General features: G+C 41.6%; 1 protein-coding gene across 2 annotated transcripts in view; it reads right to left on the bottom strand.

Annotated features, from left to right (window-relative positions):
* The window catches only part of PUS10 (pseudouridine synthase 10), a 105321-nt gene that overhangs the window by 27257 nt on the left and 55052 nt on the right, over window positions 1–23012 (bottom strand). The window contains exons 12-19 of one of the 2 annotated variants that reach the window (XM_066595732.1): window positions 21410–21466; window positions 21250–21326; window positions 16973–17025; window positions 16559–16676; window positions 13219–13361; window positions 9141–9240; window positions 3879–6058; window positions 2278–3551 (exon numbers count right to left, since the gene is read on the bottom strand). In XM_066595732.1, coding sequence (XP_066451829.1) covers window positions 6020–6058; window positions 9141–9240; window positions 13219–13361; window positions 16559–16676; window positions 16973–17025; window positions 21250–21326; window positions 21410–21466 — 587 coding nt within the window. In that variant the 3' untranslated portion in view covers window positions 2278–3551; window positions 3879–6019. Of the gene's footprint in view, window positions 1–2277; window positions 3552–3878; window positions 6059–9140; window positions 9241–13218; window positions 13362–16558; window positions 16677–16972; window positions 17026–21249; window positions 21327–21409; window positions 21467–23012 lie in introns of those variants that run through there. The other variant, XM_066595733.1, reaches the window with a different exon arrangement.

Raw genomic sequence — 23012 nt, 5'->3', positions numbered from 1 at the left:
TACAATTTCCCACACATGCATTAACCACATGTCCAGTCTCTAACTGGAAGCAACGCCAGTGTACCTCACGTGTAAAGCAAAGTAGTCGTAGTTAGGCTTTTAGGCAGAGTTGGTTTGGTTTGATGCACGTGAGTAGTTACTGATGACAACTGTGGCCCACGCTACTGCACACACACTAATGGAAAGTCTTACAGAGATGAAAGACCCGCCAGCACGGGGCTTAGGAATCGAGCTATTTTAATAACTAGCGAACATCTTGGTTGTGCTGAAAGCTATTTTAATAACTAGCTAATTATTAATGTTCTGAGATGGCTTATAAATAGAAATCTAGGCTATTTCCTAGTACTTGATAGAAGGAACATGCAAAAGACATTTAACACCTGGAAGACATGAGGTGTTGCGTGTGAATTCATACAGGGTGTACATGTGACACCCGCCTACTCTTTTTTTTTTACTTTACCATAGACCAATAACTTTAGAGTCTGCCCCTACTACAAGGAAAGTTCCCACATCAGCCACTGACGGATCATAGTAGGCAATGAATAACTAGACGTCAGAGTCCTCGGCTGCTCACAGCAAGTCCTCTAGTATGTATTACTGTTTTCACACACAATATATAGGAACCCGACAGAGGAAGCTGCCGTCAGTGCTTGTGCAATGGAAATATACTGTATTTCTAGGTTGGTGTTGCAACCTACATTTCTGTGGTCACGGAAAGGAACCATAATTCCTAGATTTAAAGTAGAACTATATTGAAACAATTGCAATGACTTAAATAATGTATAAAGCATAATCTTCTTAAAGATGGGGGGTCTTTAGTTACTTTTTGTATTGTACTGTATTGTTGGGATCCTACTTAATCGGTATGTATTTTTCACATGCATAGTACATTAGACTAAAATGTGTGCAGCATGAAGCTAGGGCTACATTGTAACTTTTTGAAGTGTTACTGATTGAATTTAAAGGTCTATCTTTCCATTTACATGCATAGGACTGACAATCATTTTTGCAATAGGGTTTAATGAAAAAGTTTGCAGTTTGTCTTCTGCAGCTTCTACATATTACTGTATGTAGAAACTGCAGACTGAGTCTCAATAGATTGCTGGACTGACAGCTTCGTTTCGCTCTATTCTCTCCTCTTCTGCAAGTTTTTCTTTGTTGTGGTCATAAATTAGCCAATAAGAACTTGCAGGATAGGAGAGATAAGGGCTGAAAACCAAGCCATTAGTCCAGCCTCACTGGCAGATCTATTGAGATTCAGTCTGCAGTTTTTACATACAGTGATATATAGAAGCTGAAGAAGACAAACTGCAAATTGTTTTATTAAACGCTATTTCAAAAACGATTGTCAGCCCCAAAAACATGAATTTAAGTGAAAAAAATTGCCCAAATGGAGTCCTTGGGATTTCCTCGGAAAAGTCCTTTAAGGACTGTTAGTGACTTATCCTCAGGCTAGGCTATCACTAGTTGATTACATGGGACTCAGTCCTCAGGATCCATGGAAATCAGCTGATCACAGGACCTGCTGTCAGTGCAGCAGGGCCAAATGTCATCATCAGGGTCAGATGGAAGCATCATCCAAGCCTTCACTCCCATTGAAATCAATGATAGTGCTGCTTCTTATTACATTTCCGTTTCTGATCCTGGAGGCCTCATCTCCCATTGATTTAAATGGGAGTGAAGCCATCTAGGATGTTTCACTGGTCACATTGTTTGCTTGTCTCACTCCCTCAATTTCTTTTCTTTCGGCAGGACTTGTCCAATGGGTTTCTGTTTTTTTAGGCATTCTGGATCAAGCATACGTCTAAAATATTCACCACGCTGAATCCGAAAGCATCTTATTTTACCACAGATTATACAATAGGTCTCATTTATTAAAAGTGTATAAAAGTGTTGTACATAGCAATCAATCATAATTCCTTAAGCTACCCCAGTAAAATGAAAGCTCTGCCGTCATTGGTTGCAATGAGCAACAGTTAAACAACTGGGCAGGGGGGCTGTTAAGTTGGATCATGAAGAGTTTGTGTACCAGGTTCTGCTGAGATCCATCAAGGCATGTAGGAGCTTTTGAAGAACAAACAAATACATTTTCACACATCTTTCCTATTGTAAAGACTCATATATGGTAGTCAAAAAATAATACTAGCTACATAGGTCTACATGCAGTGAGCTCCCCCTAGTGGTGACTGCAGGCAGCCAGAAATGTATCATTTAACTCAATGGCAGGAATCCGAATCTCTATAAAAGAAAGGCTCTCCTGAGTAAACAACACAACAACAAAGTGTGGAATTTTATTCTTAAAAAAATGTAAAACTCAAAAATACACATGGCTCATACAGTGAACAAGCAGTACAGAGCACCCTGTCTGCAAACAGTTCAGCATACACATTTTTAAATGTTTGATATATTTCCTTCAGCACTTGTAATCAATGTGGAATCTCCACGGAATGCCTGTAATTCCCCTCATAACCTTCCCCAAACCAGTGAAACACTATGACAATATATACTAAATATACTACACCAATAGGGTTCACTCACATTCATTAGGATTTTCCAGAATTCACAGGATGGAATAGCACAGCTTGCAGCGCTATTTCTTCCTGTTTTCTAGGGAAAACTGATGTGAACGAGCCCCTAATTGAGTGTTTTAACCATCATGTGACTTTGCTGCAGCATGCTAAATCTATGCTGAAGATAATCCATTTCCTTGTTGACTTTCAGCATTCTTTCTTCCTTTATAAACATAATTTACATAATATGCAATAACTGTAAACCACATAAAATGATAGATCAACATGATCCAATTTACGGAGGCCTTCAGATGCCCCAATGTCCACGGCAAAATTTTACCATCTGAATGACACATTCTGAAGGCGACTTTTTTTTGCTGTTGTTGTATACAAGAGCTAATTTTTTTTTGCATTGTTTTGTAATACTGGTGACACTAAAGGTACCAAAACAAAATCATTAAAGTTTTTTTTTTTTTTACTTTTACCTATGGAAAAACAGAAAAAAATTCCCTTGTTTTAGTTTTTTAGGCTACGTCCACATATAGTTCCTTTTACACAGTAGGAGATTCGCTCTGCATTTGATACAACTTTAAAGAGGTGAAATCTGCACTAAAAATCTGCAGTGTATACTGACATACCGCAGATTTAAAATCCACACCGCAGATGAATTTACACTGCGGGTTCTTTATACGGCAGCTGTAATGAAATCCCTTGAAATCTCATCCACATTGTTGCTACTGTAAAATGTTACAGATTTCTGCAGCCAATTCTCAGCCGAAACCTGTTGCAGAAGAAACACAGCATTTCGGCTTTGTGAACTCATTGTTGTAACTTTATAAAATAATCCTCTCATATACATGATACCATGTGCGTACTTTGCCCAATGTACACAGTTGCAAAGTATCCAAGGCAAAGGTATACCTATTCTAGTTTGTCTCTCACCATTAGCCGTTATAGATTAATGGGCGCAAAGTATCTTTGTACAAGCTTTTTCTATTTTACGTGTTGCAGTTGCAAGTGAAAGTTAATGTACCCTTAGGCCTCATGTCCATGGGGAAAATAAGAATTAAAATCCGCAGCATTTTCCCTGCACGCGGATCCGTGCCCCATAGGAATGCATTGACCACCCGCGGATAGATAAATACCCGCGGATGGTAATTAAAAAATTTCTGGAGCATGAAAAAAAATGGACATGCTCCATTTTAGTGCGGATCACGCATGCGGGAGCACACAGAGCACATAGCTCAATTGATCTCCGCATGAAAAATAAAAGACAATTACAGTGCATCCGCACTGCATCTGCAGCCCAAATCCGCGTTACAAATCCGCAGCGGAACTGATTTTCCCCGTGGACATGAGGCCTTAGGCTTACAAAGGGCGGATTTGCCATCAAATTCCTGTGCATATCCGCCTTGCAGAAAATCTGCAGCATTGACAATAGCAGCAAAGTGGATGAGATTTTCAGAATCCCATCTACACATAACCCATGCAGAAATTGACATGCGGTGCGGATTTTAAATCTGCAGCATGTCATTTACAGTACTGCATATAATGAGGGGGTTAAATTCTACAGAAAAATCTGAGTCAAAATCTGTACCAAATGGTGCGTTTTTTTAATGTGGATTTTCTGCAGAATGTCCACAGCAGACATTCCGCAGCAAACCCATCCCATGTAGACATAGCCCTAAGATGCTAGCACATGCAGCATTTCCTCACTGCAACACACATGCAGTAAACACAGATTACTGCTGGCACATGAACTTCTCAATTCAAACAGTATGACAAGCCCAGGTGCCGACCGCAAGCAGCAGAGCCCAGCCTAGGTTTTTCTGGTGGCGAAATGCTGCATGTTCTGGCACCCTTTGTAATTACCTAAATTTTAGCATTATTTACTAATAAAATATGGACTGGTTGTTCTCTAAATCCTAATTATAAGCAAACACAATGTAACTAAACTAATAACACACCAACAGTTGTATTGTTCATGTCTGTTATTGAGTAAACATCCATAGTTCAGGGAGAAAAAGTTAACGAACCTTATGCCTCATGCACACGGGCAGATTTTCATTGCAGAATCTGGAGCAGGAGACCGCCTTTGGATTTCGCAGCAAGTACCGGGCAAAGCATGCTATGGCAATACGCAATTTTATGTTCACGAGCAGAATAGATTATGATTTTCCGCTCACAGAGGAGAAATCGCAGTATGCTGCGATTCTGTGCGGCTTCCATGCAGACGGCTTCCACTGAAGTCAATGGAATCACCATTGCAGAAAGGTCGTGGGATCCACGTCATCGCCTAGCAATGGAGCGGCCTATACTGTACTGCGCATGTGCCCCAGCCGGCACTACCGGAAAACAGAACAGAAGACTGCGGACAGTTACACGGGGGTCACTGGCCGGGCACAGGGCCGCGCATGCGGAATCCAACCCGCCCGTCTGCAGGCGCCCTTAATGATTTATCCAAGAGCTAATTGGTATCATGCATATTTGCGCATTCCTATTGACTTCAATGGCCTGTTTTGGTCCATAACATGAACCAAAATAAAACGTGCTGCTTTTTTTTTTTTCCAAGTCACCCAAAATCACGTAATTTAAACCTTTTGAAATAATGGTTTCTATTTACTCCGTATTATAGCATACTACAAATCAGGGAATTTGAGACTGTTGCTACTGTCCCTAGACGTGGGCATCTCGTTAAGATCTCTCTTAGCAAACAACAGGCAATCCTGAAAGTGGTGAGTAAGAACCAAAAGGTAAACAGTAAAAATTGCAATCCTTTGTTCCAGGGGCGGACATACCAGTGCGGCCGGTCTATTTTCAAAGAGGTCCCACAGCAAAACGGTCATAGACGACTCGTGTCCTCCAAAACTCCAGACAGCACTAAAACCATCTGTTATTCACACACTACAGCTGATTTCCACATGAGATGCTGTGGTATGACCTGAAAAGCGTTGGGATGCAAGACATCCCAGAAATACTGATGAACTGAAACACATTTGTAGGGAGGAATGGTCAAGTGTTCCCTTTTTTCCTGCTCTGTGGAGGTCTACTCAGCATGCTCGGTAAAGGACATGAACAGTACAGCTGTGTATTATTAGTATAGTTACACTGTGACATAGGGAAGAGATGCATCCAGAGACAATTTGAAGCCTATAACATGATTAAGAAGTCACGTTTTCATGGCAACAGCCTGAATGTAGGAAGGAAGCTTCAGCATTTGAGCCCAAGCACTAAACAGAGTGCTCACTTTGAGCATGGTGTTTAGCGTTTTTTTTATGAGAAGGAGGTGATCATTTCGGCTCCTGGTTACCTCTAACTAGCAGCGCAATCTGCCATTATAGTGAGGACTGTAGTTATGCATCCTGGCTGCATGGGGCATAGAACAGCAGGACAGGTACCTTAAAGATTGGAAGAGGAAAAAGGGTTAATATTGTTTTGTCCAGTATTGTGGCACTGTTCACAAGATTCATATCACCCTTCAAACACCAAGGAAAAACGCTTGCAAAACGTCAGTCTTCTAAAGCAGGTGGCCAGTCCACATCAACCGACTGAAAAAAGACAAAAAGGGAAAAGAAAATGGATTTAACTATTTAAAGTCAATCTGAAAAATTGTGGTGTTGAGAGCAGAAATATAAATATTTTAAAGAGTTTCTGCAATTATGAACATAATTTTGTTGTTCGTCCTCACACAACCATTTAGATCACATGTGTCAAACACAAGGCCCGCGGGCCGAATCCGGCCCGCTGCCTCATGTTATGTGGCCCACGGCGTGCCGACACCGCTCACCACTGCAGCGATTACCATCTGGGGTGCCACAGCTCCCCGCTGGTAATCATGCTGTTAGCACTGATCCCGGCGCACACTGTGACGTCAGTGTGCAGCCGGGATCCTCCTCCTCTGAGTCCCCTGCTCATCAGTTCTGCAGGAGAGGACTCGGAGAAGAAGCGTGCCAGGCGCACACTCTGACGTCAGTGTGCATCCGGGCTCAGCGTGAGCAGAGGGGGGAGCGGCGCTGACAGCAAGGAGGAGGTAAATATATGGGTTGGGGGGGGAACTATTATTACTGAGGGAGGGGGCTTATTATTATTACGGAGGGGGGCTTATTATTATTACCGAGAGGGGTTTATTATTACTACTGAGGGGGGCTTATTATTATTACTGAAGGGGGATTATTACTATTACTGAGGGGGGCTTATTATTATTATTACTGAGGTGGGGCTTATTATTACTGAGGGGGGCTAATCCTATTACTGAGGGGGGTTAGGCTCCCCGCTGGTAATCATGCTGTTAGCGCTGATCCCGGCGAACACTGATGTCAGTGTGCATCTGGGCTCAGCACGAGCAGAGGGGGAGCGGCACTGACAGCAAGGAGGAGGTAAGTATATGGGTTGGGGGGGGAACTATTATTACTGAGGTGGGGCTTATTATTATTACTGAGGAGGGCTGCTTATTATTACTGAGGAGGGCTGCTTATTACTACTGAAGGGGCTGCTTATTACTACTGAGGGAGGGCTTATTATTATTACTGAGGTGGGGGCTTGTGATTATTACTGAAGGAGGGCTTGTTATTATTACTGAGGGGGGTTAATGTTGCTATGGGGGTATTACTACTGAGGGGGTTATTATTACTAATTGGACCACTGTGGGGGTCGTTATTTTTACTGGGGCCACTATCAGAGTCACTATTTTCACTGGGGCCACTATCAGGGTCACTATTAGGGCTTGTTCACACGGGAGTAATCGTATTTCGGTCGCACAAATACGCTGCGTATTTGCGCAATCGAAAATCGCCTATGCCTGCATATTTGAGCACGCAAAAAAGAACGCAGATGGGCCCACTGAAATGGTGCGCAAATATGCAGTGAATATACAGGTTTCCTTCGCATTTATCACGTATTTGCGCGGCCCATTCACTTTAATGGCCTATTGGGGTGCGTAGTACGCAACAAAATAGGTCATGCTGTTTGAAAACATACATCATGTGAATGAACTCAGTGAAACCAATGGCTTCTATTCACTGCATATTATGTACGCAAATACACTTGTGTGAACCAGCCCTTACTGTACTGTCTTACCATCGGCCCTTTGAAGGTCACCATAAGCCTGATGTGGCCCTCGGTGAAAATGAGTTTGACACCCCTGATTTAGATAAATTAACATATTCCGTCTGACTACAGCAACCACTAGGGGGAACTTTCTGAAAACCAGATTTATATAGCCAAGCTAGAGGTTATATATGCACTGTATGGACAAAAGTATTTGGACACTGCATGTTTTTAAGAAAAAGTGCTTTATTATTCTATTTAGTAACGTGTTGGCCCTCCTTTTGTATTACAGCGGCAACACGTGGAGGCATACTTTCCACAAGTTCTCTGTGCAGGAATAGCTCGCCATTCCTCGTGCAAAGCCTTGAGAAGAGATTGTTGTGAAGATGGGCGCGGGTGGCGGTGTCGTATCAGTCGCTTCAGTTTGTGTCACCAGTGCACGATCGGATGAATGAATACTTATTACAAAATGAGCAGCTTTTTATTTTACCCATGCCCATCCCAGCAAACTCAGTATTTTCATATTTGCTGATTTTCTGCAGTGTTTCTGCAGTGTCCAAATACTTTTGTTCATATAGTGTACATATCTTACAAAGTTCTTGCAGTAAAAATGATGCACTTGTTTGTTTTTCATTGAGTTCTCCTTCTTGGGCATTTATAAAGTCTCATAGTTGGTTTGCAGGTCAATCTACATATAAATTTTGGCTCAGGGGCATTCTCAGCACTGATCTGCTGTTGTCTCTCATAAAGGAGCACAAGCTCAGCTCCCCCCACCCCCTCTTCCAGAGGGTGTGTAGCATAGCCACACCCACTCAATACTACACAGCTATCTCTAACCTTCTCTCTGAGCAGCTGCTAATCACTTTCCCCTCACTGCTGATTAAAGCAGAAAATTCACCCAGAGTGAATTACAGCCCTCTGTAATGGTAACTTTCTCTACTTTCTGTCCTACTGATCTCCTCCACCATCCCCTGGCACTATCATAGAATGCCCTGTAATAGCTCAGTGGAAAGATAGTGAATGAGCTGGTGCTACCACCCTGTGCTGGTGACCCATCCACTATAGAATACAATTCAAACGTATCATTCCCATCCATAAAGCTCCTTACAGTGCAGCACCGCTCTACATCTCCTCCCTCATCTCTGTCTACAACCCTACCCATGCTCTTATCTGCTAATGAGCTTACACTAAATTCCTCCTTAATCTGCCCCCCCCCATGCCAGTCCCCAAGATATTTCCTAAACTGCACCAGGTCTCTAGAATATGCTACCCCATGCAATCAGGTTAATCCCCACCTCCCACAATTTTAAGCATGCCCTAAAACACATTGCTTTAGAGAAGCCTATCAGATTCCCTAATCCAATAATTTTCTGTTTACCCCTCTTCTACATTCCCCCTCAGAACTCAACCCCCCCCCCCCCATCCCACTATGTCCCCCAAACCCTTGCACACTAATGCAATTATTATCTGTACATCCACATATACCAGCAGGTGATTAGCTCATACATATTCACTCCTTTTCCCTGTAGGACTCACAACTTACTTCCCAATCTTAGACACTGATACACAGATTCCAGTACTAACCTCTACATCCAGCTCAAGAATATCAGCTGTAGTTTTCAACATGGAGCTTATATTTGGAACGGTTCTCCCAAAGTCACCATGTGCAAACTCTTTGATATAACTGCATAACTGTTAAGGAAGTAAAACTTTGAAGAATGGAGTTGTGTTTATACCTACAGGGCTGTCATTAGAAACACGGTGCAGATTTATTAATTCTGTCCTAAGTGCGTTAATGTACAAATCAACGAAAAAGGGACAAGTGGTTGAATACAGTATATTTGGCTCAACTTGACATACTTTTCCTCCTTACACATCATGCGGCGTGTAAAATGAGCGGATCATTTACATTCCACTACTACCTCACTGGAGACTTCTCTTTCAATCTGTTTAGACAATATATGTAGTTGCTAATCAGTATTGCTTCTACTTTCCTCTTTAATTTGTGGCACGTACTTACCATTATCCAAAAATTAGAATCAATGATTTTAAGCTAAGTCTTGCATTCAAACATTTTATGCAAAAATGATGACAACAGAAGAGCAGCCATGTTGGTTGTCAATGTCTAAACAAGGAAATTTTGTTAAATATGATGTCTCATATGGAGAAAATACCTTTCAGATTGTAATACAGATGTCGCTGTATTATATGGCGGCCATCCAGATGAATCGCTATCTACTGTAATACCTGGATGGCTCAAGTCGACCACTGTAGGCTTTCTACTCTGGAGCATGGGACTCCTCACTATGATATTCATATGCCCTAATCGGGCATATGGACAAGGGTTGCCTTCATAAGACCACCCCTTTAAGGGTTATTACTACTACTACTAATAATAATAATAATAATCTTCATTTGTATAGCGCCAACTTACTCCGCAGCGCTTTCAAGCATGGGAGAATTGCAAACAGTAAAACAATTACAATGTGAGATACAATCAGTTTGGGTGGGGGTGGTACAGGAGGTACAAAGAGGGGGGGTGAGTGAAGCATGGGGAACACAGGCAGTAGGGGATTTCATGTGGAAATCAGTTATAAGAAAGCAAACGGGGTGGGGCGGTAAGGAGGTACAGGGGTAGAGGTCGTATGTGATAGGCTGGGTGGAAGGCGTGTTGAGCCATAGGGAGGGGCGGGGGACTAGGTCAGGAAATTTGGTATGCCTTCCTAAAGAGGTGCGTTTTTAAGGCGCGTCTGAAATTTCGTACATCGGGAATTGCCTAGATACCTTGGGGTAGAACGTTCCAGAGGATGGGTGCTGCTCTGGTGAAGTCCTGTAGGCAAGTTTGTACTAATCAAGTAACAATGAGCTTGGAGGTATATCATTATGACCTCTGTTCTGCTGAGGGGAAAAGGAGAAAAAATGCATGTTCATGTGCTACTATATCAAAAGCTTGGTTGGTTGAGCTCATATCTCTGACATCAGTCTTCTGGAATGCCCACTAAACTTTAACATGTTATTTTTGCACTGTTTTTTCCCACATCGGAATGTCCATTGTAGTTTACCTCGTTATTCCTGAAATACTATTGTCTCATCAACACTGTCCTCTCAGTTCACCTTCCCTTTTCTACATTTACTGTTGACTTCTTCCTTCTGTAAATGTAAAATTAGTATTTATTCATGTCATACTAAGGCCTCGGCTACCTCTTCAATAGTGTGCAATTTCCATTCAATTTTATTGACGTGCAGCTGAAGCATGACGGAAGTGTGTCCTACGTGACTCGCAGGTTCCTATGGTCTTTTTGTGAGCAGCACATCACCTTACATCCAACCATGTAGACTGTGAGCAAAAATACAAGACAGAAGAGGGGACTCATCACACACAAAAGAACTGATGCTTATGACACGAAAAAGGTTCCCGTAACATGGGAAATCTACGGGTTTGCATGTCCCATTGTACTCCTGTCAAGTTACTTGTGAGTATATGTGCTGGCGGCACGTTGTTATATTTCGTAAAGGAAACATGCACTTTATATACGGTGTATGCTTCCACATTTTTTGGAGAAGTAGGAAATGTTCTCTAACAATGTGACAAAATCAAGTTTTGTCAAGTGTGTATATTACATACACACACAAACACATGCACTTTTTTAAAGGTTTTCACCACTCTGACCAAAACACATAACACTATCGTACTAAAAGTATTTGGACACCCCTATCAGTAGAGTATTGTGTCTTATTAGCATGTCATGTGTCCTAAACTATGCTACATAAGATGCCGACCCTTGGAGGTGTCAGCCGTAGTTTGTGAAGGAAGTCAACCCTCTTGGATATATGGGTTATGAACACAAACCATCCATCACGAAGCACAATGCACCGCTCCATGTTCAATGATGGAAGAAGTGTCATTATTGGATAGTTGAGCAATGGAAAAACACACTATGGAGTGACGAATCACGCTCCTCCATCTTCCAATCAGATGCAGATACTTGGCTGTGGAGGAGCCTGGGGAATGCTTTTTGGCTGAGCGTGTTGTACCAACAGTTAATTATGGCGGAGGTTCTGTTATGGTTTGGGGATGTTTAATGTGGTACGGTCTTTGTCCATTGGTTGTAGTGACAAGAATCATGAACATGGAGGTGTACCTTGGCATTCTAGACAATAACATGCTGCTGACAATGTGGTACTACTCTGGGAATGGTCAGCAATACTTCCAACAAGACAACGTGCCTTGTCACAAATCCAACACTGTTATATGTTGGTTTGAGGGTATGATGTTCCACGATTGGACTGCCTGCACAGAGTCACGACCTAAGCCCTACTGAATATCTTTGGGTTGCACTGAAATGTCGGGTCAGGAATGATGAACACTGTCCATCTTCTTTGAGAGAACCTGCGAGATGCTTACAAGATGAAGGTAGGGAAATGTCACCTGAAGCATATGTGGCGTTAGTAGAAAGTATGCAATGGAGAGTATTCAATATCATTACGGCCAAAGCAGGTCCCACTAAGTAATAAACAAATACTCATTTTAATACTTGCACAGGTGTTTAATTACTTTTAGTAGGATAATGTCCATAAGTTCTTCTACTTCATGAACCCTTCATCCTTTTGGATGTCTGAAGAATCAGCAGGCAAACATTTGAAAAGTAAAATGTTAAAGGGGTGGTGCTAACATTGAAAGTTAAGTTTCTGTACAGTGCGGGTCTAATCACTGGGACCCCCACCGATCACGAAGATCCCCAAATAAATGTGCAATGCACAGTGCTTGAACTTTGCCCTCTCTGGTAGTATCTTTGAAATGAATAGAGCAGTAGTGTGCATAGAGTGGCTGGACTACAGGACTCAGAAACATTCTAAAAACTAGAATGATCAAGTTTAAAGAAAAAATAAAAATCTCTTACCATATATAAATATAGGTCAATACAAATATCTCCCCCATGATCTACTTATACAAAGGACCGTGACTGTAATGAGGGGGCATCGTCTACATCTAGAGGAAAGAAATTGAAAGAGCAGTGAGACTATGGAACTCTCTGACTAGTGATGGCGAACTCACTAAGAGTTCATGAGGGGCCTGGACGCCTTTCTTGAGTGTACTAATATTACATGTTCTAGACACTAGATAGCTGGAGAAGAGTTGGTGATCCAGGGATTATACTATTTGCAAAGATTTGAAGTAGAAAATGAATTTTCCTCAAGCTAAGGAAACTTGCCTTAAACATTCTATGAGTTCCTTTTGAACAACACCGTAGGACAGATTGAAAAGTTGGACTTCTGTCTGTTTTCAACCCTACTCATCAGATATATTGTGGCTGCCTTAGCGCTCTGCCCCACAAGCAGCCTAATTCCATAGTGTGTATAAAACAAATATAAAAAATACTTTGTACGCTTTAGACTTCATTTGTGCTGTGTTCTCTAGTATTCTCTGGAAATAGCAATTGAGGGAGGATCCCGGGCCTGAACCTTCTCTATATTCTATTAACAAAGACACAAAGTGTTTCTCGACTTCCCATCAATATGATAAATAAGTATCTGGAATTTAATCCTGGATTCCTCTAACTTTTGAGAAAAGCAACAGATCTGACCTGACAAAAGTGATCAATCATACATTAGAAAACTTCTGCGTATTTGTAATGCTGCTGTAATGGTTGAGAAAGGATACGTCCCGGCTTGTGTCTTTAAATACAGGCGAAAATGGTGTTCATCCACGTATTCTGCTTTCATAGTGTGAATTATTCTAGACCGTGAAGCCAGGGGTCGCCTGTGGAGGACGCGGAGAGGAGTTTTTTGTATGATTTTCAATTCCTGTAAGAGACATCCCAGACAACACATTATATATAACACAGTACTGATAATTAGAATATGTAGGAACTTAAAGCAAAGTTACTTAATTAACAATACAAATCACTGAAAATATTAGAATGACTAAAGGCCCATTTACACCAGCTGATGATCGCTTTAAAAAAAAAAAACATCGCTAAAAGGCAATCGTTTTAGTGGTAATTGTTGCGTATAAAGGCCCATTTACACCAGCAGAAGATCGCTCAAAGGATAGTTTGAGTGACAAATTTGAGCGATTATTTTGCATAAACCATTAAGTAGCGACTTAAGTACCAATTAAGTGTGCAAATGAAGCCTTCCCTGACTGCAGTTAATAGCCCAAGGGCTATTATCTGCGCTCAGATCCTTTGTTCTCCACAGGGAAACAATGCTATCCGCACTCCCCGTGGAGAACTTCTGATAAGGCTGAAGGACGATTTTTAGGTTGGACTGAATTTAACGATCAGCTAGCAGTGCCCGAAAAGTGCATGATGGGCGCACATTTACACGCACCAATTATCGCTAAAACGATCACCGATTAGCGATTTTTTTAGTGATCATCAGCTCGTGTAAATGGGCCTTAAATGTGCGCCCATCATGCACTTTTCGTGCACTGCTAGCTGATCGTTAAATTCAGTCCAACCTAAAAATCGTCAGTCAGTCTTATCAGCAGTTCTCCACTGGGAGTGCTGATAGGATTGTTTCCCACTGGAGAACAAAGGATCTGAGCACAGATAATAGCCCTCGGGCTATTAACTGCATTCAGCTAAGGCTTCATTTGCACACTTAATTGCTCTTAAGTAGCTGAGTAGCGACTTAATAGTTTATGCAAAATGATCGCTCAAAGCTGTCCCACAAACTGTCATTTGAGTGATCATCAGACTGTGTAAATGGGCCTTAATCCAATTTACTGAGATAGTACGAATTAGAAATAACTATAATTGTTTACTCATTAAAATGCTAATATCAGACTCACTGTATTTTATTTAACCGTCAGGCTACAAGAAGCCTAAAGTTCTGACCATGCATTACAGTTGTCAATGTGCCAAAATTAACATTCAACTACCTCACCCACTAAAGTCCATCTATTATTATCTTATTGTGCAAACATTGTACCAATAAATGTATAACAAAATAGATATGGTTTATTGACCCAGCGCGTTTCCACTACCGACATAGTTTCCACAGGGGAACATATACAAAACTGAATTTATTGCTGCATCACATTATCCAATACAAACAACAAATCAATTGAGTTTATTATTGATTTTGCTAATACTAAGAAAGACGTTTTTATATTCTGTGAAACATTTTGGTTTTATTTAAGAGCCATTAACCCTTTGCAATCCAATTTTGGATTCAGGGTTTTCTAGGGAGCTTTCTCTTTCTGCCATTATACAATGCCACCATCTGCTGGCTAGAGTCAGTACTGCAGTATGTGACATACTGGAGAGGCCCCCGACAAAAGAGCGGCCAGTAATTTACAGTAAGAATACCCTGCCGGACGTCGTCTGACATCGGCGCTGTACAGCCTTCAATCAGAATGTCTTCAGACGTCAGACAGTGGATTGGAAAGGGTTAATATGCAATGTCCTCATTTGAATGGAAGACTTGGAAACTGCTCAGTATGATCAAGTTCTTACCCTGTGCATAACAGAAGGGACTTTATTCATAGGTTTATATGAGTCTTTTTCCAAGAACAGAGAATAACCAAATAAGGTAGCGCAACCATTGCTAGGGGTAAACGGCTGAAATTTGCATGGTTTTAATGGAGGGTGACACTAAGCATAAGTAAGGTAAGGTCAGCTCCTAATATTTCCACACCGCCGCACATAACATGATTGTATATATCGCAAGTTATATTTGTATGAGATACAGTCATACACATGCTTCATTTAATTGTCAAAATATAATGTCTTTATAACATACCGATGTAACTGTATTCAACTACAATCCATATACAATCTAAGGTTTGGGCATTCGTTAGCATATATGATATAGCCATATACAGGCATCATGTACTGGCTTGATAATCCATATATTGGTGTCCCGTATTAACACATTAGCTTACCACTGCTCTAATAGATAAATAAGGTCATTAACATGAGGATTCAATGGGAAACTAACTATATGCACAGGAACACAATAGTATCCTGATAACCATGGTAACAGAAAGGCGGAGCTCTCCTCAGGCCAAACAATGAAAATCTGACATCAAAGACATGTGACCGAAATCCCAGTATGATGTCTAGTCTTCTGATTGGCTAGTGTTGGACTGGCATCAATGGGGAGGCGGAGCCCCTCCTAGTTAAGGTCAGCATAGTAAGGCAAACGTGCCGTAACAGGCTTCCTCCTGAGGAAACTATGTCGGCAGCAGAAACGCATTGGGCCAATAACCTATACCAATTTTTTTTATATACATTTAGTGGCACATTGTATCCACCATAAGATACTAATAGATGGTTACAAAAGATTATAGTGGGCGATCTATTTGAATGTTAATTTTGGCATATTGATAATTATTGTTACGCATGGTCAGAACTTTATGCTACTTGTATCCTGATGGTTAAATAAAGGAGATGCTGAGTTCTCATATTATCATTTTAATGACTAAGGCCCCCTGTCCACGGGTGTTGCTAAGTCCTGTGGCAGATCTCCGCCACGGGAGCAGGAGCCGCACACGAATCTCCACCGGTCAGCCTAATCTAATAGATAGGCTGACCGCGAAGAATCGGGGCAATTCGTTGCATGCTTCGAATTGCCCACCGCGAGCGGAGAATCACAATGATTCTCCGCTCGTGGACACGCGGCCGGCGCTTTCCATAGCAACACTATGAAAAGCTTCAGCCTGCTTAAGCCTGTGTGATCCGCCGGCCAATACACGATTGTGGACAGGGGGCCTAAGCAATTAAAGTTATTTTTAATTCATACTATCTCTGTGAATTTAATTTACAATAGAGCGGAATGAATGTGCCAGAAGCAAACACATAATGGGGTCGCATCCTGATCAGACAAAGACAATGCACTCAAAATATGGGGATTCTGTATGCAAGTTCCAGTGCTGCTTTGCACCAACAGCTTCTAGATATGCCCAGGCACTGCAGAACAATTAAACACGTTTGTATTCCAAGTAAGGCATCTACAGCTATGACACAATACCAGTGATACTAATACTAACAAACCTTGATGTCACTGAGAAATTCTATGTCTTCTTTGCCTATAGGCTTTTCCGTCCAGATCAGTGCGCTGTAGCACTTAGTCTTCTCCTCTTCCCCTTCTTTCATGTAGGCTACTGCCTCCCTTGAATAAAAATGTGCATTCATTGCAATTATAGTTCATCTATGTATTACACAATCAATTTAGAGAGACAAATGGTTAAATAGTGAAAAGCCCTTGTATACACTTGTCTATGCTCATTCTTGAGGCAGATTTGTCATGAACATCACCTGGAATCAACAGCATTATGGCAGCTATGGTTTCTGATGATCATGGATCATTCTGCATTATCTTCCTGTACTGACACAAGATTCCTATTCAATATGGTATACGCATACAAAATCACAAAAGGTGCCTGGCGTTCCGATACAAATTCTCACCTCGAAACAATCTGCAAGTCCCGGACTTTGATTTTGTCACTGTTGTTGATTTCCTGAAATGTGAAAAAAATGAAGAAATAGGCAATACTGAACAAACATTTTTGTAGAAGTCTGTATCTCTCTTTGTAATACGCTGAATTTTAGAGTGCTGACCTCAGGAACTATTTCATTAGGAAGGTGTTCAAAGCATACATGACGTTTTACAATACGTTGGCGTGTGTGTAAGAGGAACACTATATCTGGCCATTATATGGTTTTTAACCTGTATTTAACACCATTTTTTCCTTATGCAACGATATCTGATTTTTAGTTCTCTCTGAGCTTGTAGGAGGAGTTTGCTGTGTTGAGGTTTTCTATACACTGCACACAGAGAAAAGTGCATATCCTCATCCTTAACTGTATGTAACACACCCATAGAGACACATTATCAGGGAGGACACTGGAGCAGATGTGATTCCAATAGCTAAAACACAGTAAACAATCACTTACTATTAGCTACAGGCACCTCTGTGCAAGTCTCTGCTGCTCTTGTACTCCTCCCCTCTGCTTTCTAAACACTTAAATGACTCACCCCCTGTTTACACTTGTCCTAGAGATAACATAACAGGACAACAGGCAGTGGACAGTAGATTAAAAGGAAGGGAGATCAATCAGAGAATAGGTTGAGTGCATTGGTAGTCGAACACGATCAATACACTGTAGGGGATTAGGAAGTCTAAACATAGCGCCAACAAAGATGGCGTCTTGGCGCAAGTCTCCAGTCTGAGTCATGAGACAAGAGGGTAACATATCGAACTTCTTTTATTTAGTGAATTAAAAACCAGTAAAAGATACGTGTTTTGGGGTAAAGCCCTTCATCAGCCATGAAGGGAGAAACTGACACATAAAAGGGTAAAAGCAGCATACGTTGTGTATATTGCGAATAGGAAGAAGAGTGTAAAAATGAGAGGGGAAACATGAACCAAAAAAATTTTTTTTATATGTAATAAACAAACCGGATGAAGGAATGTAAAGCAAGAGGTCAAAAAACAATAAAATTCAGCATGGTAACAGTCAAAGGTATTCAACCAAAGCAATATTTCACATACACGTTAATGTATGAATATAATGCAATGCAGTAAAAGAAAGATAGAATGCAAACGTGTATATGGAATATTACTTTGATTGAACAACTTTGTTTGTTACCGTGATCAATTTTATTGTTTTTTTACCTCTTGCTTTGCCATCCTCCATCCGATCATACGATGTAATATGGTTGTTTGCTATGTATTTACATATTTTTATATTATTTTGGGGTGGCTAATGTTTTTCCTCTCTTTTTTAGGCCGCCTGCAGACGGTCGGGTCAGATCCGGCTGCGAGAATTCTCGCAGCGGGACCCGACCCGAGCGTCTGCAGAGAGCAGCGTGACACTCACCTGCCCCCGCGGCCCTGGCTCTTTCATGTGCCGCCTGACGGGCAGCCGGCGCATGTGCAGAGCGGAGCCGGCGAGTGACGTTTCTGTGTGGGCTCTGCGAGCTCCGCACAGAAATAGAGCATGCTGCGATTTGTTTGCCACGTGAGATTTCACGCGGCCAAATCGTGGGCCTTCTGCATAGGATTGCGTTTGTTAACGCAATCCTATGGCAGCTTCCAGGGGCGGAAATTCCACGGGAAATCCCACTGCGGAATTTCCGCCCGTCTGCAGGTGGCCCTTAAACTCTCCTCCATCATTGCAATATACACAACGTGTGTTGCATCTACCCTTCCATATAATAATTTCTTCCTGCATTACTGATTAAGGGGCTTACATCTTCCCATGTATCTTTTGCTGGCTTTGAATTCACTAAATAAAAGAGAAGTTGGATATTTCATCCTATGGTCTCATGACGTTTATTGGAGAGTTGCGCCAAGGCAATAGCTTTGTTTTCTGCATACCTAGTCTGCCTACCATTGGTGGGTTTACCTGGCTGGCAGCACCTCTACCACCTGCTTTCTGTAACCCTTCTCAAGGCTGTTTGAGTCCTGGTTATATACCTGGGTGTCAAGCCTCCTTTGGGTTTACTCCACCCCCTTCCTTTCTCCCTGAAAATTATGTCAGCCATCTTGAACAGCTGAAAATGGAACTCAGCACAAAAGACCAACAGCAGGTAATATAACTGCTCCTTCTAGTTCCAGGCCAAAATTTTGTACTGAAACCGGAGGGTCATTTAATGCACTTATTACTACTACACATTATGGGACTGGCACCTTTTTTCAGGTTTCATGGCTCCAGTAAGCAGGCGAAGCACCATGATGTTAAAACCCTTTAGGCTAATTTCACATATGCGCTAAGAATTCCATTTTTCTGCTGTTATGGGAGCAGGAAAGTGGAATTCCCTGAATGAACAGATCCGTCTCATAAAGGAACCAAACTGTGCCTAATGGACTCTGTTGACTATAATGGTGTTCGTTCGTTTAATGCACCCGTCTAGCATTTTTACCAGACAAAAAGTCCTCCATGCATTACTTTTTTGGCGTTTTATGCCAGATCTGCGCCGGATGCGCTAAACTGAGCCTCTGATACAAATGTGAAAAGAAACGTAGTGGTATTATTCTCATTTCGCACAATCCAACAAGGTGAGCACTTTATCTGTACAGACAGATTTTTGCTCCTTTCTTTAGATTGGTGGTTAACACTAGGATAAACAATGATGTGGTTTTGACCATAATGCAAAGTTTTAGTAATTCAAGGAGATCCTAGGTAATACTTTTGACTATAGTATCTGATGCTCTCAACAGCAGGAGAACTATATGGAGCAGACCCAAGAGACACAGGTGACTCTTAGTTGGGTAATACTGTTTCAAAGCAATCTGGTGGCCATCAAGATGCGCACAGCTACATTTCGTGAAGAGGATAATTATATGGATACAACTTCATAGTTAGGTCACATTATTATGACCACCTCCTACTTTTGACATTGGCAGCGCATAGTAATGAAGGAAGTGAAATATTGTTGGCTGACTTGGTTTGTATATAAGGTGTGTGATAGGCTATCTTATCACATATCACTTGTTGCCATCATAGGTAAAAGGCATAGTTTGCAAAAATGGATGATTATTGACTTTTGGGCCAAGGGTTACAGTATCTGTCAAACAGCACAGTTTGTGAAGTTTTTATGTGCTGCTGTGGTAAAAGTGTATCACGAGAGGACAAATGGCACTGTTGAGAAGAACAGTGGAAACTGTGGAGCACCATGTGAGAGGTGAATGTCAGCTACAAGGGTGGGTGAGAGCTAACCAATACGCTACAGTGGAGAAGCTCAACATGAACCAGTGGACCACCATATGTGTGTCTAAAACAACAGTTCTGCAAACCCTACTGTGTATGGGGCTCTGAAGCAGATGGGTGGTCATGGCACCTATGCTAACAAAGGTGCATGGGAAGAAAAAGGCTTAATTTTGCATGGCAATATCATAATTGGACCACCACTGATTGGCAAACGGTTGCCTTCTCCAATGGGTCATGTTTTCTGCTTTATTGAATGGATGGACGTTAATGTGTCAGGTGAGAAACATCAGAGAAAAAAAACACTCTGCTACCAATGCTAGAAGAACACAAGCTGGTGGCAGCAGCGTTATGGTCTGGGGAATTTTTTCATGGCATTCTCTGGGCCGCTCATCCATGTGGAAGGCACTCTGAATCAATTTGGTTGTGAATCCATCCTTGCTGATCTCGTATACCCATGCACGGCGGTTTGTCTTGCCTGGGGCAGTTGGGATCTTCTAGCAAGTCCAATATTGGTTGGAAGAGCATGACCAAAACTTCCCTGGCCCCCTAATTCCCCAGACTTGAACCCAATTGAGCATCTGTGGGACTACCTCAGCCGTCATGTTCACTCTATGGTTCCTCCGCTAAGCACCCTCCAGCAACTGTGGGCTGCAATGCAATCAACATGGCTTTAGATACCTGAAACAACCTACCAGCACCTTACCGAGTCCCTCCAGCCCATCTAGTTGCTGTCCGTGTGTCACACTGCAGTTACTCTGGATATTGCATGGTAGTCAAAGTAATGTGACTCAACTGTGTAGAACTGCTGTGATTTTTTACTGCATCGCCTTTGAACTTCTGAAGGAGTCACAAATGACTCCCATGGCAATCCATGGTGGTTGTCATTCATAAATACTGTATATGTGTAGACTTATTACAGCGCCATAGGGGGTCTAATACTTTCTGAGAGCACTGAGAACATAAATTAAGTCCGTGATGAAGGCTCATGGAGAATAAGCCCCAAAGCACAATGGTTGTAGCACAATCACCTCCTGAAGATCTTTCATGTCTTGTCTTGTGAACTGGACTCTGTGGGGATTTACAAGTTCAATTGCAAACGGCCTTCCTGAAAGACAGAAGAGTTCTGCAGATTCAGTTTAGTACAAGTGATAGATGTTCTTTTTCATGAGCATGTACCTTATTACAAACCTCTCCCAAGAGTCCTGACATCCACATCCTCTCTTCCTGAAGATGAGAAGTTAAAACCTTACAAAGACAGAAAAAGTGGTATAAAAATCCATTCATGTTCCCATGAAAAGCACTTATATGATATACGGCAATGGCATTTTCTTATCCTTGACACTGCATTAATATATACTGTAAAAAGGATGCGGTTCTTCCTTATTTCTAGACTATGATGTGAATATAGATTAGTGAGCATGTATGGACTGTGAAGCAGTGAGTTGATGTTTAAGACATTGGTAATAGCAATCTACAATCAATCCTGTGACTGTCAGTTTTAAATGGACTGAAGTAAATCATTCCTGTCTTTCACGGCTTCTTTCAATCCCGCGATTGACATCTTCTTGGTAGCCTTGACTGTATCTAGCCATCTTGTTCTTTGTCGTCCTGATCTTCTCTTTCCACTGACCTTGCCAAGCATCAGTACTGTTTCCAGTGAGTTAGTGCGCATCACGTGGCCAAAGAAAGAGAGCCGCTGTTTGATGATTTTGCCCTCTAGTGATATTTTCGGTTTGATACGATCTAACACGACCTTGTTAGTTATCATGGCAGTCCAAGGTATCCGTAGCATTCTCCTCCAGCACCATAGTTAAAAAGCATCAATTTTCCTTCTGTCCGTTTTCCTGAGCGTCCAATTTTCGCAACTATACGTCGTTATGGGAAAGACGATTGCATTGATCGTCAGGAACCGGTTCAGTTTTGAAGTAGGTTTAATGGGCCAGTGTAAGAGCAACCCCCTATAAATCACCCCATTATAAAAAAAAACCTGTACCCTAATAGTATTCCAAACCACATTTAGTACGTTTCTTGACCTTTGAAGTGTTTCACAGCCATTAAAGAAAAGTGCAAGTGAAATTTAAACATTTCAATTTTGTTTGCAGATTTTCTGTTTTCTGTATCAGAGCCGGAGTTATCAGAGTGAGAAATCGCATTATGTATTACCCTGAATCTGCAGTTTTTAGAAATATCTCTCTAAACATATCTACAGGGTTATATTAACCTAACGGAATTTTTTTTTTAAAAAGCCCTTTTGGCCTCCACTGGGCCCATATATTGTAAGAAAAAAAAGACTAAACTAATCTTTACAATAGCATGCAGTAAAAAATATCATACCACACTTTTTTTTTCTACAATGGGCGACGTAAACCTTTTTAAAAATAATTACAGCCCAGACCTCATGTGGTTAAGCAGAGGAAGTCTCACAAATCGTGTGTTCATTTTCCAAGACTTCTGTGCCCACTAAGAGATCCTTGTTGTAAAGCCCCTATTCATTGTAACAGGAACTGTACAGAAATGCCGTGTCGGATCTGTTGCACGGCAATGACTTAGAATGAGGTCCGTTAGGATCTACTGAGGTGTCTGTCGTTTTGACAGAAAAACTAGCCCTGCGTTTTTCGGCATCAAAATTGACAGAATTTGCAACAGATGTGACCAGAGCCTTGTACTGCTAATAGTCCATCCTCCCGAAAGTAATTGGACACCTGAGCAAGAATCAAAAGTAGTATTTACTTACATGTTAATACTTAGTGGGGCCGCTTTTGGCCCTAATGACATCGGATGCACTTCTGCA

This window comes from Eleutherodactylus coqui, chromosome 3 (genome assembly GCF_035609145.1).
Source record: "Eleutherodactylus coqui strain aEleCoq1 chromosome 3, aEleCoq1.hap1, whole genome shotgun sequence".
Lineage (NCBI taxonomy): Eukaryota > Metazoa > Chordata > Amphibia > Anura > Eleutherodactylidae > Eleutherodactylus > Eleutherodactylus coqui.
The sequence above is the reverse complement of the archived record's forward strand: the minus strand, read 5'-3'. Positions and strand labels throughout refer to the sequence as shown.